Source organism: Ursus maritimus, unplaced genomic scaffold, assembly GCF_017311325.1.
Source record: "Ursus maritimus isolate PB19 unplaced genomic scaffold, ASM1731132v1 scaffold_16, whole genome shotgun sequence".
Taxonomy (NCBI): Eukaryota; Metazoa; Chordata; class Mammalia; order Carnivora; family Ursidae; genus Ursus; species Ursus maritimus.
The window spans coordinates 347,952-363,400 of record NW_024424008.1 but is presented as its reverse complement, the minus strand read 5'-3'; the positions used below and the strand labels follow the sequence as shown (position 1 = coordinate 363,400).

Below are 15,449 nucleotides of genomic sequence, written 5' to 3'. Positions count from 1 at the left end.
TGTGGGACACCCCAGTCTGACCTTTTCACGGTCTTGTGGGAACCAATGGGTTAAAACTACGGTCCTGAACCAAGCCCTCTTTCAGGGATTTCTAGGAAATTTCTCAGGGAAATCATTTGTGTACAGAGGGTAGCAGAGCTGGAGGAATCGGTGTCCCATGAGTGCAAAACTCAGAACACTGCTCAGAGTCTGTGATCTCTAGATAAAGGTCTTAGTCAACAAATGTGGTACACTGAGGCTGAGAAGCCTGTAGCCGAAAGTCATTTCTGTTTCACTATGTGGTCAAATGGTAAATGCAGTGGGGCCCTCACATAATTGTGCCTTATAATATGGCTTTGTATCCTGAAGTGTATCTGAAACGTGAGTGCCTGAAGAATGGGTACTGTGCATAAGGTGACTGTGAATGAGGAGCACTGAATGGAAGCTGATATAAGGAGCGCTAAGAGGTGGGGAAAAAAATAAAGTAAAATAAAAAAGATTGCAAAAGCAGGAGGGAAGGGAGGCAGCTTTTCTCAGAGCAATGTTTGCCTGACAAGAGAAGAATTTAACTTAAATTTGGAGAAGAAGCTATAAAAATTAAAATCTAGCCATCCACTGGCACTGTTCACTTTGCCCATCCATGGTTCATCTTAGAAAGCATCCAGTTGTTCATGCGGTTAGACAAATGCTAGACAGAGTGAGAGAGGGACTGGGAAATAGGAAAACCAGTCTGATGAAAGCATAAAATTTATCTGGCTAGATAAAAACAGAGAGGGAGACAAACCCTAAGGGACTCAACTATAGAGAACAAACTGAGGGTTGCTGGAGGGGAGGTGGGTAGGGGATGGGCTAAATGGGTGATGGGTATTAAGGAGGGCACTTGTGATGAGCACTGGGTGTCATATGTAAGTGATGAATCACTAAATTCTACTCCTGAAACTAATACTACACTACATGTTAACTAACTTGAATTTAAATTAAAAAAAAATTATCTGCCTAAGCAAAAAATGGGAAGGCAGATATCCCAAGTTGAATCAAGCCATGGGTAACAGGGTCTCAGCCGCTAGACTGGACTCACAGGGAGGGCTTTAGTCTTGGAAGAAAGGGAAGCTAAGATGACATTATGGTCTCAAGTTATTGGAAGAACTTTGGAACAGGGACCAGAGGACAACCTTGTTAAATTAAACGAGTCACAGGAGATTGGGAAAAAAGTAATATAAGGAGGAGTAGAAGGTAGTGCTTGGCTTCTGGCAGGAGAATAAGACACACTTAGGTCTGAATTCCAGTTTCATCCCTTACTAGCTGTTTCTGTCTTTCCTAATTCATAAAACAGTGATGGTAAGAGCACCTGCGTCATAGGGTTGCTCTGAGAATTAAATAAAATAATGGACATGAAGAGTTTAAGGCACCATTCGTCTAAGAGGAAGCATTCCTGAATTTTAACTCATATTAGTAATAACATTTAGGACTCTCTCTCGAGGAAGTCAATTTTCTGAAGAAATATTTCAGTAATGTCTCTACATAAAGCACTTGAGAAACAAATGCATTGGGCCCTTTTTGGTGATAACTACTGTTGCAGGATTTCTCTGCCTTGAGTGCCGACGGTTCTTGGTCACGCCGGTTAGAAGAATAAAGAGGTAGACCACACGAAGAGTGGTGGGCAGCAAAGCAAAGCTTACTGAGCAATCGTACAAAACTCCCAAAGCGGGAGGGGACCTGGGAGGGTTGCCCTTGGAGTTTCTAAGTGTAGGGGGTTTTATGAGCTCTTTTGCAGAACTATCTTAAGCAATCAGGATGTGCTGAGGCCTGCCAATCAGAGCTTTGGTTCACGTATCTGTCTCCCTATTAGGTTAATGTCTATGTGCTGATGGCCTTTTTTGGGTGGCATCTGGAGGCTTCTCTTAACTGCCCCTTGCCCATGATATTGACAAGTGCTTTGTGGTTAATTGCCTTATTTTAAGACATTTTGCAGAAATCATTTCTGCGAAGGCTGCAGAGCAGAATGCTAGTGTGGTCCTGTGTAAGCTGTAATGTAGGATGTTAGTGCTGTTTTATTTTAGCCGTCCTGACTCCATATTTCCTTGTTGGGGACCCTGGCCCTGAGTACCTAACTGTCCAACTAACTCCTAACTCTATTGCTGGTAGGTTTGTTTTGTTCCAGACTGATCAGGGCTTTGCCAGTAACTGTATCTTATCTTCAAAGTAATTCTGCTATTTTGCCATCTCCTGTTCATCAGTTGGGCGATGAGGCTTCACAGGTATTTATTTCCAAGTTCACATAAAAAGCTGAGCAAATATTTTGAAAGCAGAAATATCTACATGTAAAAATTATCTAAGACAATGTTTAACACATAGTAATAGTTCCCAATGCTTTCTTTTTTCCCCTGTTTTTAAAATATCTGCACTTCTTTTTCCCCCCTCAGCTTAAGAACCATCTCTCATCTTCCTCACCCCTTGATCTGGCTAAACAGGTACTGATTACATGCTTTCTGCCTTTGCTGTCTCACAGTTGGTTCTATTTGCTGGGTTTTGCTATCGACAATTTCTACTGGCCTTTTATTTCTCATCTGATGCAATTTTGTCAGAAACGAAATTGAAATGACTTATGTTGATGAAAAATAGCTGCGGAGGTAACACTATCGGGCATTGGAACTGGGATGCGATAAAGTTCAAGGCTTCACCCTTTCTTGCCATTCATATTACTTATTACCAACACTAATTTTTTGTCTTCCATCGGAATGCAATTTCCTTGTGATGTATTCAGTTTTTAAACTTATTAAGATGAGATAGGACGCATAGTATAAATGAAAAAGTTTGAATTCAAATGACATTGGTTCAAACTCTAAGCAGAAAGAGTTATGGGTCCCCAGAGAAAGAAAGGCAAGATGCTGCTTTCATGACACTAGAGATGTCTTTTTAGGACCCCAGCCATCTTCATGATCTACACACTACTTGCCCAAGTACACGTCTCTCGCAGAACTTCCTGCGTTGTCAGAATTACAAAGAAATGCAAAAACCTCAGTAGTTAAGGACTTTCAGGGAACAAAGGGAATAACACAAAAACCTACAGTCTCTATGAGGCCAGGAAATAGCCTAACCATATCAGAGAGGATCAATCAGTGATAAAATTCCTTGGGCTATTTCAAAACAGAGCAAGACCCTGCCTTCCTTACCCAAGATAAGGAGCCCAGTCAGTTCATACCAGCTCTCAGAGCCTGCGGGTAGTCCCGCCCCTCATTTGACAGTTACCTCTGCTTCATTATAATGTCAAAGTCTCTGCCCTAAAAGGAGCACAAGCTTTGTTAACATAAGACAAGATGCTTGTGTGGGCCTGTTTTCTAAGTACTCCTGCACCACCTTATGCCTGCCTTTACAAGCAATGACAAAGCTCCCCTTTCTGAATATTCATCCGAAACCCTAGATAAAAGGAACCCACTCACCTCTGCTGGGGACTCACTGCTTTGGAAGTTATTCCCCACGATCTCATTTGCTGCAAATAGTTTCCTTTGTGTGACACTCCCCGTGGGGTGTCTCCGTCTGTAACTCACCAAGGAGCAAACTCACTGAGTTAAGGTTACAAAACCTCACGTCTGTTCATAAAAATACACATTTTTTCCCAAGAAATTAGTCTCTCTATGCTCCTGTCTTCAAATTTGTCAATCAGGAATAATAATACCATATGAGGATTAAATGAAATAACAAGTATAAAATATCCAGCACAATTCGATAAACCCTTCCTGTTTCCTTTTTTTCTCTTTCAATCACTCTATTGTTCTTCCTTTCTTCTCTAGACCTTAGAACATGGGGATAAAATGAAGTGTTTTATCTATCTGTCTTTCTATGAAGTGACTTATTTATGTACTTATTAATTACCTAATGACATACACAAAGATTAATAAATTATCTTGATAAGTGTATTTTTAAGTATTTTATTTATTGCCCTTAAGTTGAATTATTTTAATATTTTGTAAAGAATACACTTTTAAACTAATGCTAATCCCAAGATCTTCTGATAAAATGTTTTTTCAAAATATAAAAAAGACTTTACCTTAATAAATCCACTGATTTTGTCTTTAGAAGGTTATTTTTTTTCATTTATCTCACAAATATTTATTGAGGATTTGCTGTATGCCAGAGATAAACAAAGTGAAGTTAATATTTTAATTGGATTTAAGCAAGGAAATAGAACATGACCTAAGCAGCTGGGTATTCAGGGAAAGACTTTCTGAGGACGTGACTTCTGAGAAAGCTGTTAGTGCTGAGGAAAGGGCAAGTATAGTAGTGAGATGGCAAGCCTGCTGGAATGTTTGAGGATATTTAACAGAAAAATACGTAGGGGCATAAATGCTTTGTGAGTGAAAGGAATTAGTCACTGCAATATTGTGATTCATAATAAATGTATTTGGTCTTCATGCTTGTTTTTGGCACTGATTTCCCTTGGAATTTGCTGTGCGATGAGAGAGATAAAGTTGTCTTTTCTCATGTTAACGTGGTAACTTTTGGACCTCACCTAAAGTTGGGGACTGGTTTCAACCAGGTGACAAGAAGGTTGGCACTCTCAGTCTCATCCCCTGACCTCAGGGGAGGAGAGAGGAAGATGAACTAATTGAAAAGCTTGTGTTTCTGATTCTTAATAGGCAAGAGTGCTCTGGACAAAGCCCAAGCTTCTGAATTAAACCCTCCCTTCTCTAGGCAAAGGGGTAGAAACCAATATGCTCTATGTATCTTGCAACGCCATTGTCCCTGATTAAATTAATTCCATAAAGAAAGAGAAAACTCTCAAAGGTCCAGAGTGAGCTCAGTTGTCTATAAAAACAAACTATAGTTGTAGAACATCTATTTACCTTATGGTGTCAGGAAAAAAAAAAAAAAAAGATCCAGAGAATACCAGTCTCCCTCATCACCAACATGCTATGTCTCTCACCTTGCCACCCACCATGACTGGCCTATAGTCCAGTTGGCAGTGTCGCTTTGTGCTTATGAGAGTGTATGCTGGCCTGTAAAGCAAGTCTAAGAATCTCTCTCTCCTCCCATGCTCATGGATGCAGAGCACTGATATGGATTACTCATTTTAAAGAGCATTCTATCTGCTTCCATTCAAGAAAATGGGATTTTTCACTATACTATAGGAGAGGGTTAACAGTCAAGCACACAGGACCTATTTTCTATCCGTTCTTTGTACTTCTTCCTGTGGAAAGCTTGTGAGTAAGGTCGGCTTTCGAAGCTTGAGTCCTGGCCTGAAAAACATTTGGAGGAAAAGACTACAGAAATTGGAGAAACCACTTAGTATCTGCTCTCTTAAAATCGACTTCCGGCAGTTTCCAGTTTTGTTTTGTTTTGTTTTGTTTTGTTTTGTTTTTAATTCTGGTCTCACTCTGGACCAAGCAAAAATTGTTATCTTATGGTTCAGCCTAACTGTATAAAATTTTTCATTGGATTGGCGGTGGGGAGGGGCAAATACTAATAGAAAAGGGGTAATTTATTTGCAGGTCACTGCTCTTTATGTGGGTGTTTTTTCTGAGGACTTTATGGAGAAATGTGATTGGTCAAGATAGTTCCTATATTTCTGGTTGTCCTTACCAATTAACATTATCTGACTCTATTATCAATAGCTTGTTCAGAAGGAAACACTTCATTCTTTTATCTCTTGATATGAGTCTTCCAAAATTTCATTTTACGTCTCAGAGGAAAGTGCTGAAAGGAGGGAAATGTGCATAATAGACTTACGTTTGAAAGTGTCATTTCAGATCTGGGAATAAATACTTTACAGCTGATTCATCATGCACACTCTCAATTCCTCTAAAATTGAGATCACCACCTTCTTCCTGATTGGAATCCCAGGACTGGAACATGTTCATGTTTGGATCTCTGTCCCCATCTGCCTCATGTACCTGGTGGCCATCCTTGGCAATTTCACTATCCTCTTTGTGATCAGGACAGAGCCCTCACTCCACGCCCCCATGTACTATTTCCTCTCCATGCTGGCCGTCTCTGACCTGGGCCTCTCCCTCTCATCCCTCCCTACTATGCTGAGGATCTTTGTTTTCAATGCTACAGGAATTTCCCCAAATGCCTGCTTTGCTCAAGAATTCTTTATCCATGGATTTACAGATATGGAATCCTCAGTGCTCCTGGTCATGTCTTTTGACCGGTTTTTGGCCATACGCAACCCTCTGAGATATAGCTCTATCCTCACCAATGCCAGAGTTGCCAAAATGGGCCTGGTGTTTCTCATTAAAAGCATGCTCTTAGTGCTCCCATTTCCTTTCACTCTCCAAAAACTGACATATTGTAGGAAAAGCCTACTTTCTCACTCTTACTGTCTGCACCAGGACGTCATGAAGCTGGCCTGCTCTGACAACACGGTCAACTTTTTCTATGGTTTCTTCGTTGCCCTCTGTATGATGTCAGACAGTGTGTTCATTGCTGTGTCCTACATATTCATCCTGAAGACCGTGATGGGCATTGGATCCCATAAGGAGCGGCTCAAGGCCCTCAACACCTGTGTCTCCCACATCTGTGCTGTGCTCATCTTCTATGTGCCCATCATTGCTCTGGCCTCCATGCACTGTTTTGGCAAGCACAAGTCCCCAGTGGCCATGATCCTCATTGCTGACATTTTCTTGCTAGTACCACCTCTGATGAACCCTATTGTATACTGTGTGAAGACACGGCAAATTCGTGAGAAGGTTTGGGGAAAATTAGGTCTAAAATGAAGGTACGGGGAAAAGTAAGGCAAGGTGAGCCAAGATCAGAGAATAAAATAATATATTTCTAAGCAAAATATTATGGACATTTATTCTTATCTTCCTTAATCATTCCTGTAATCACTACAACATATGGGCTGGGCACTGAGGTCTGTGAGCCTAGGACTGACATGGGCATTGACAGATAAGTATGGAATAGTTTTGCAATACTATTTTTTAAAGATTTTTATTGACTGATTGATTGATTGATTGATTGATTTGACAGAGAGAGAGGGAGAAGTTTGGCAATACTATTAAAATCATGCATCAATACACTGATTTAGAATTTTAGTTACACTATTTATTACAGCACAAGGATAAATACACATGGGAGTAGAGCTTGTGCCCGCTTATAGAAAAGGAATACGAAAGGAACTGAAAGTGAAAGGACGTTACCCCAATCCAATTATGGATTTTCTTTCAGGCAGCCTTCAGACATATACTTGTTGAGGGGTCTTCAGTCTATTTAATGCAAATCCTTGATTTCCCATTTAAGGAAAGAAGCGTATTGTCAAGTGCAAATTGGTTAAAAATTTCCTCTTTGCTCTTTCCTTAGTAACCAAATAGGGACAACCAGTGATTCTCTTTTATGTTAGAGCTTTCATAGCCTTGAAATATGGCAATAAGCCCTCTCATAACATTCTTTAAGACAGACCAGATTTTTCCTCCATATTACACAGGGTTCCAAGAAATTATAGTTACTAAAAGGAGAACAGAGGGACTCTTCTGCTATTGGTAGGAGATACGAAAGCTAGTAATTCAGTAATTTTTAAAACACTGATTTGCTTTACTACTTTAAAATAATGGCTCTCATGTTTGTTTAAGCACTTGGTATTTTGAACTATGATATATTCAATAACACTAAACAAGCTAGAAATAATTTCAAACTAGCAGAAAATATGACCATATGTTGAACAATATAAAATGATATTCATACATATATGGTTCCATTTTTTAAAAATAGTTGACTAAAGTAGATTGGCTATCTCAATATACTCTGTAAAATTCATTTGTTTCCAGCTTATCTTTTATTTGTGAGTACTTCAGAGCAAAGGTATAAAATATGAAATTTAGAATAAGTCAACAAAAACCCTTACAAAGTTCGTACTGTGCATTGGGAAAAAACTATTGGTAATCAATTTCAATGTTTTATTGCCTCAGTTGAACTCACAAATAATTAGTATTATTTGTTCCAAAGAACCATTTTGAAGAAGTTGTTCTCTGATGAATAAATATTCATGTACATTTTATGTCCCCGGGTGAGTTTAACTGAGTTCTTATTGTTCAATAGCTGACCCTACCTAGATGCCCATAGTTTAGTCAAGACAAACTTTTGGACTTCCTCCCAGGTTATTTCCAATTATGTTATTAGTTCACCTGTCTTTCTTTCTTACTTACATTTTGTTTGCTTAAAGAAACTGGCTACATCAAATTTGTTGGCACATCTCCAGACTTGTACACTGTATATACATGACATCTGGACAGTAGTCTGACCCATTTCCCAACTTGTTTGGAAAAAAGGCACACGTACAAAAACAAGCCTTTGACAACTCAGAATATGATAAAAAATTACAAGCACACAGAGCATCTAAAATGATTTAAAAAAAAAAAAAACCTATTTCCCAAATCAGTAAGGAGTAACTATAAATTTTAAGTCAAAGAAGCTGCCCTGAAAAATGGTTCGTGTCCTGTTTAGCTACAAGAGAAAGCAAACAGGTTGTCATGAGAGAAACAAGGAATAATATTTATCCTCCATTCTTTAGTATTTGCCCTCCACCCAGAAATTCAGATCTTCACAGGACAGAAACTGCTCAAGTCATAAGGTATCAATAGATGTTTTCCTGGATCATAAGAGTGAATAGACTACAATCTGTTTTCCTCAATTATAATAGAGGTTTAATGCATTTCCAGTTTGGCTTCCAGCAACATTTCATTGAGAATGTACCAAAATAATTCTAAAAACAGGTTTTCAAGTGTCAACTGGGAATAAAAGAAAAAAATAAATAGCAACTGTAATAAAGTTTCATCAGATAGCAACATTTATTAAACACCTATAAAACTGTATTTAGCTTGCTCAACAAATCAAGGGGAAGAACAAAGAAGGAGAATAAACACACTGCAATATGCTCTAAATGATATGAAAATAATATATAATCAAATAATATCAGAACCTTATTGGAAATAGATTATTCAAATAATAGTGGCAGAAAAAATGACAACCTATTTTAGAAACCATGTTTGCATGTGATCTTTTATTACACACAAAAATAAACTAAGATAAATTAAGAATTAAGTACAAAGATAAGTTTTTTCAAGTTTCTGTTTAAATTCCAGTTAATTAACATACAGTATAATCCAAAGTTCACCAGGTACCAGATATTGGTCTATCTACTTCCTTGTATAAACTCAATTAACTTTGGCAAGAACGTGGGAAGGTAGATTTTATTACTTCCTCCCTGCTTCATGGATTAAGAAGCTACAGCTCTGAGAAGTTAAACAATTTTTCCAAAAACCCAGAACTATAAAGTGTTAGGATCTTGAATCTAAACCCAGATAGTACATTTCTAGAGCCTACAACCTCATGTACTACACCAGACTAACTGTTATTTTGCTTCTTTCTAGATTTAATAATTCACATTCTAGGAATCTAAGAACATAATCAGAGGTGTGACCAAATATTTACTTATAATGTATATCAAGGATTATTGTCTATGATAAAAATACTGTAAACTACTGAAATATTAAGTAATAAATATAACATAAACCATGATATACAAATAGTACTAAATATTGTTCACCTATGCAACACAGCATTGACAACTAAGTGGCATTTGCTAAGCATTGTATTAGATGTTAAGGATTAACTGAAACTTAAATTTAGACTTGCTATCAAGCTTACAGTCTGGTGGTGGGGAGATCAAGTAAATAAATAATTAAATTCACTGAGCGAAGTATGGTGAGTTTAAGACACATATAAGAAAGCAAACAAAAGACTGGTAACTTGCCCATTTTAGCGGAGAATCAAAGGAGAGAGCTTCCTAGGGGAAGTAAAGTCTAATATAAAAATCTGATATATTATTAATAGAAAATGGTAAATAATATCAAGCAAATAAGTAAGATTTACATTTGAGTATACACTACTATCCCAGTTTATAAATATATGTGTGTGCAGGGGCGCCTGGCTGGCTCAGTCAGTTGAGAATTCAACTCTTGATTTTGGCTCAGGTCATGATCTCAGGGTCCTGGGATCAAGCCCTGAGTTAGACTCCATGCTCAACAGGAAATCTACTTGAGGATTCCCCCTCCTCCTCCCTCTACCCCTGCCCCCTGCACACACTCTCTCTCAAATAAAAAAAAAAATAAATCTTAAGAAAAAAAGTATGTGGGGGGCGCCTGGGTGGCTCAGTCATTAAGCTTCTGCCTTCAGCCCAGGGCATGATCCCGGGGTCCTGGAATCGAGCCCCACATCAGGCTCCCTGCTTGCTGGGAGCCTGCTTCTTCCTCTCCCACTCCCCCTGCCTGTGTTCCCTTTCTTGCTGGCTGTCCCTCTCTCTGTTAAATAAATAAATAAATAAAATCTTTAAAAAAAAAGAAAAAGAAAAAGAAAAAAGTATGTGTGTGCAAATATGTAGGCTACTAGAAAAAGATTCAGTTATATATCATAAAATCTCTCATTATTAGGATTATGAATGATTTCTGTTATCTTTTTAATCACAAAATTTTAATTATATATAGTATATATAGGTTTGTATAATTATACATTTATAAGCAGACATTTATAATCAGAGATGACATTTATAATCAGGACAACCTCCAAATATATTAAATGCATTCCTTGAAATAACAACAAAACACAAATTCATGTCCTATTAACAATTGCTATGGGGATGAAGAACACTGATGAAAGTGTTTTTGGTATTGAGCAGGCGAGTTGCCTTTTGAGCCAGATATGAAAAGCACATTTGGAATGATAAACGATGAACACACACGCAGCAGACTGCCTTAAATATTGACCATCAGAAAGCTGGAGGAATGCTTGCACATTTCTACAACTGTTTAACTAAAACTCTTGGAATTCAGAATTTGCTATACTCTAAAAAGGCCCTAAACCCTGGAGGCATTACCCTGTATTCAAGCACAGCTGTATTTCTGAAGTGAAATGTGCAGATATTCATTCAATGTGTAATAAGTAATGACTATAAACACATTCGTATCAGTTTATGTTAGCTTTTACTGCCAATGAGTTTTGGCCCCAAACAGGAATTTTTTTTTTAAAAGTGTTTTCCCAGATGTTTTTAAATTCATGAATTGTAAATGGAGTTGGGATCTACAAAGAAAAACTTTTAGAAAGTCTTCCAAAGAAGCAATTAAAGAGCCATTGGTAAGAACTGATGAAGAAAAGTCTGGATGGTTAGGGTAGGGTGTGGTCCGGCATGTCTCCTCTGCCCAGGTTGATCAGAGACTGGTATCTCTTGGTTTGGGCAAAGCAGAGTCACAATATTGTCAGTGCTTGAGCTGAACAATAGGCCAAGGCAAATACACCAGAGTTTGGAAGTGGTATTTCCTGTCTGCCAGGAGTAGGAAATTGATAGGGGGAGAGGAGACAGGTGGCTTAGATCTCCTGTGCTCAGGAGAGGAGACAGGTGCTTGGTTTCCTGTGCTGAGACATGAATTATCCTGAGTGGGACAAAGTTTCATAACTCTACGTAAAAGAAAACAGGAGAATTCCCCCAAAGCCCATCAACTCTCTAGTGAGGTTACTTCTTGACAAAACAAATATTGCTAAGAAAGGTAATCCAAAGATTTCCTACTAAGAAGCATCAAAGTCACTGTGCAATTCTACAATGACAAGTAAACCACGGAAGGTCAAGAAGCCCAACAGCTAGGTAAAAAATTAACTACCCAAGAAACAAGGGTAAAACAAGAGAAAAAAGGCACCGTCCTCAGGCAGAGACAACATGGAAGAAGGGCTATGGAAACAGAATCAGAACTGTAATTAGAATATCTAGACAACGGGAAAAATCCACGAAAGTCAATATATGACTTTAGATATTGGACTCACTGGAGGTATAACAAGTAGCAATTAGTTCTGTAACCGCTTCTATTTTTACAAAGGAGAAAGAGGAGTCAAGAAAAGATAGAGGTTCAGGGAGTGCATCTGGAGGGAGATGGGGCTCCCTAGAGGTGACTCTAGGAACTGAAACCAGTGTGCAAGAATTCCCTAGAGTTTTAAATTACAAATTGCAATGTGAATGTCCTTGCAAACAGGTAACTCTTTCATTTACCAGGTCAAGGAAACATCTGTGATGCCCCTTGGGAAATTTGACCACAGAAATAAATGATTTTTGGTCATCTGAATGCAGACATAAAATTATAGTCATTTATTTTTGGTCTAAGAATTATCATTTTTAAGCAGATAATTAAAACGTTCAACTAGAATAAAATTATCTTATTGTGTTTTTAGTGTGCACAGGAGTTCCTTGTAATTGTTTTAAATGTTTGCGGGGCAAGCACAATTAATTTGGTTTTGAACTGTAGTGTTGTGTTTTTGTTGTTTTGTTTTAACTCTTCAGTAAGTTTAGGGGAAGAGTATTCTCCTCTTTCAGCTCCAATGGTTTAGTTGAAACTGCCTTAGTGACCAAAATGTCTGAGGATGGCACAGACCCAAATCCATTTCCTGCTTAAACACAATTTATCTCCCCTTCAATCCCACCGTCCTCTACGACCTCTCACACTGGGGCCCCCTGAGCCCTTAAATTGGAGCAGCCGGAGCATAGCCCGGCGGATCGTCTTGGTCTTCAAGCTGTAAATGATAGGGTTCAGTACAGGAGGTAAGAGCAAGTAAACATTGGCCAGGATGCTACAGACCACTCTTGGGGTGGAGCTGAGAAGGCGGTGTGTAAAGGACAGGCTGATCATTGGCACATAGAAAACAGTGACAGCACAGATGTGACAGACGCAAGTGCTCAGAGCTTTTTGCTGCTTCTTAGGGGCCACGATGCTCAAGACGGTTCGGAGAATCAGAATGTAGGAGAAAAGAATGAACAGTAAGTCAGTGCCAGTCAGGTAGAGCTGAAGAAACATACCCAAAAAATTGCTGATCCAGGGGTTGGAATATGTGTATTTGATCATATCAGGATGGTAGCAAAATGGGTGGGAAAGCTCTTTGCCTGAATGGAAAGATACATTCTTCAAGGCTAGAACCATGGGAAAGATGAAAATAACTTGCCGCAGGCAGATGACCAGTCCAATCACCAAGATTATCATGTCTGTGAAGACAATGGCATACTTCAGTGGGTTACAGATAGCCATAAAGCGGTCAAAGGCCATGGCTACCAGCACTGAGGACTCCAGGAAGGAGAAGCCATGCACAAAGAACATTTGAATGAGGCAAGCTTTCAAGCTAATCTCCCGGGCATGAAACCAGAGAACCCCAAGTACAGTGGGAAGGGTTGAGATGGTCAGACATAGATCAACAGTTGACAGCATGGAGAGGAAATAGTACATGGGCTTGTGGAGACTCCTCTCAACGATGATGACAAACAGAATCATGCTGTTTCCCAAGAGAGCAATGATGTAGAGACAGCAGACAGGGATGGAGATCCAGACGTGAGCAATTTCCAACCCAGGAAATGCAGTGAGTAGGAAGTTTGGCGAAGATGATGTGGTGTTATTGAAAATTACCATGGTGGATTGAGAACACATCCTGAAATGAGAGACATAAGGACAGTGTTTATCATACTGATCCTTTTTTCAAGCTCTAACTCTTTTTTAAACTCTTCCCAAATTACACAGTGGTTTCTCTATATTCAAAGCCCCCAGTCCAGTTATGGTACCTAGCGCATAACTCCACAGTATCTTGAATTTTTCTTGTCAGAACCTGGCCCCATTTTTCTTCCTCTACCCTCTCCCAACTATAACCATCAATCTCTTTAGGCTCATCCCCACCCTACTGCCCAGACTAGTCCTGCGGCTTGAAGTAGGAAATGCATATAGGCTTATGTCATACACATGCAGACACACCAACAAAACAACAACAACCACAATTACAACTGACGGGTCTTTGCATTAAGTCTCCAAGCTGTATAAATTGCTTAAGAAACAATGGACAAGCACACGAGAGCCACTGGGCATGCGTGATAGCATACTCCATAATGTCCTTGCTAGAAGCAGGTCTGGGATATTGTATCCAGAGGTATTCTTGTACCTCTATCATCAACCACACCCTCCTAGTAGACTCTATTAGAAGTCTCCTTTTGGTATCAGAGTTTCTTTGCTCCTTTTCCTATGGTGGAATAGTCCCTATAATTTCTCCCTTCCCCATTCCACATGTGTATGGGACTTGAATTTATCTTGTTTTCTAATTCTGTTTCTCTGTGTACTTTTCCAGGTCTCCTGAAATAACTAGGTCTACATCTTCTTTTCTTCATCTTACATCTTGGGATACTTGTTTCTACTCCTTTCCATGGATATTTAGCATGTGACTTTGGACCAACTCACTGTGAGTAGACTGCTCTAATGAATTCTGTGAAAAATTCCAAACAGTATTCGAGAATACATGATTTCAGGCATCTTAATCTAGGCAAAGTAGGTAAGCCTAGACAAAACTCCCACATGAAATTCATGGGAAGCACTCAGCAATATGTGATGAATGACTTTTTAAAAAGCACGGGTGGGATGGAAGTAGGGACTAATAACTAAAAGGGAATCACTCCAGGACATGGAAGGCTGAGGTGACATCACATATTGGAACATCAAGTAGTTCACTGAGTGAGAAAGTACATAGAATGGCAGCTGCATAGAAAAGAGAGAGATTGTTATAAAGGAGGCAGAGTCTGGAATCTGTATTTAAGATGACCATTGCAATTCTATTTAGGACTTGTTCACTGAGTGCCGGTGTCATCATCGCTGATTTTAAAATCTGTATGTATGGCATTTAATCATCAATGAAGAGCTAGCAAGGAATGATATACTCAGCCCATGTGTTGTGTGGATATGGCCAGCCATAAGTATTCTTATTTTTCAGTGTGTGGGTTTTCTATCTTGTATAGGAGTGGATGCAAGGAATTTGCTAGTACTAGGCCCTGTAAGTTGCTATATAAACATAAATATAAGGGATTGTTGGTTATTTTCTCCCCCTCTTCGAGGCTACTGAAGATGGTGACAGAAAGGACCACTTGTTACTCCAAAGGGGGAAAAAAAAGACTAGTTGCTTTTTCTGCTATAATATTTAATATTATTATATTATACATGGTTGGAAAAAAACACTAAGAATCAGGAAAACTAATGCCAAATGAAATATGTATTACAAACATTCTGAGTTATGTCAGCCATTTAGACTCTAAATGATTATTTTAATGTCAGTTACTCCTGATGGCCAGGGAAACAGAAGTGAATAAAGAACAGTATCTGCATTCAAAACTCCCTCAACTCTGTGGAATAAAGAGTGTGAGAAGCCAATGCAAAATATGAATGAAGGGCTATTACCACATGGGGACATAAGGGGAGACTAGCCAGACAGGAAAACAGAAGGCTGTTGAGATTTCTGTTTCATTCTTCTTCTCCTCAACCTGATGAACACAGATATTAAGAGTGAATCTCTAATCAACAACCATTATGTCATCACTGGTAAACTCATATGAGGGTACTTCAAGGTTGAGAGTGCTGACCCCTTCCTGATCCTGCCAGAAATATCGTAAGTGTGACCCATGGCAAGGGTGGTTA

The 15,449-nt window shown here is 39.0% G+C and overlaps 2 protein-coding genes across 2 annotated transcripts; one reads left to right on the top strand and one right to left on the bottom strand.

The window, feature by feature from the left end:
* The first annotated feature begins 5,697 nt into the window (after positions 1 to 5,697).
* Positions 5,698 to 6,695, top strand: LOC103681167 (olfactory receptor 51A7-like). The gene has a single exon (XM_008710699.1). It carries the CDS (start codon positions 5,760 to 5,762, stop codon positions 6,693 to 6,695), a length of 936 nt encoding a protein of 311 aa, XP_008708921.1. The 5' UTR covers positions 5,698 to 5,759.
* A 5,733-nt stretch (positions 6,696 to 12,428) lies between these two features.
* Positions 12,429 to 13,430, bottom strand: LOC103681166 (olfactory receptor 51T1). Its single transcript, XM_008710697.1, has one exon. It carries the CDS (start codon positions 13,428 to 13,430, stop codon positions 12,429 to 12,431), a length of 1,002 nt encoding a protein of 333 aa, XP_008708919.1.
* Positions 13,431 to 15,449: the final 2,019 nt, after the last annotated feature.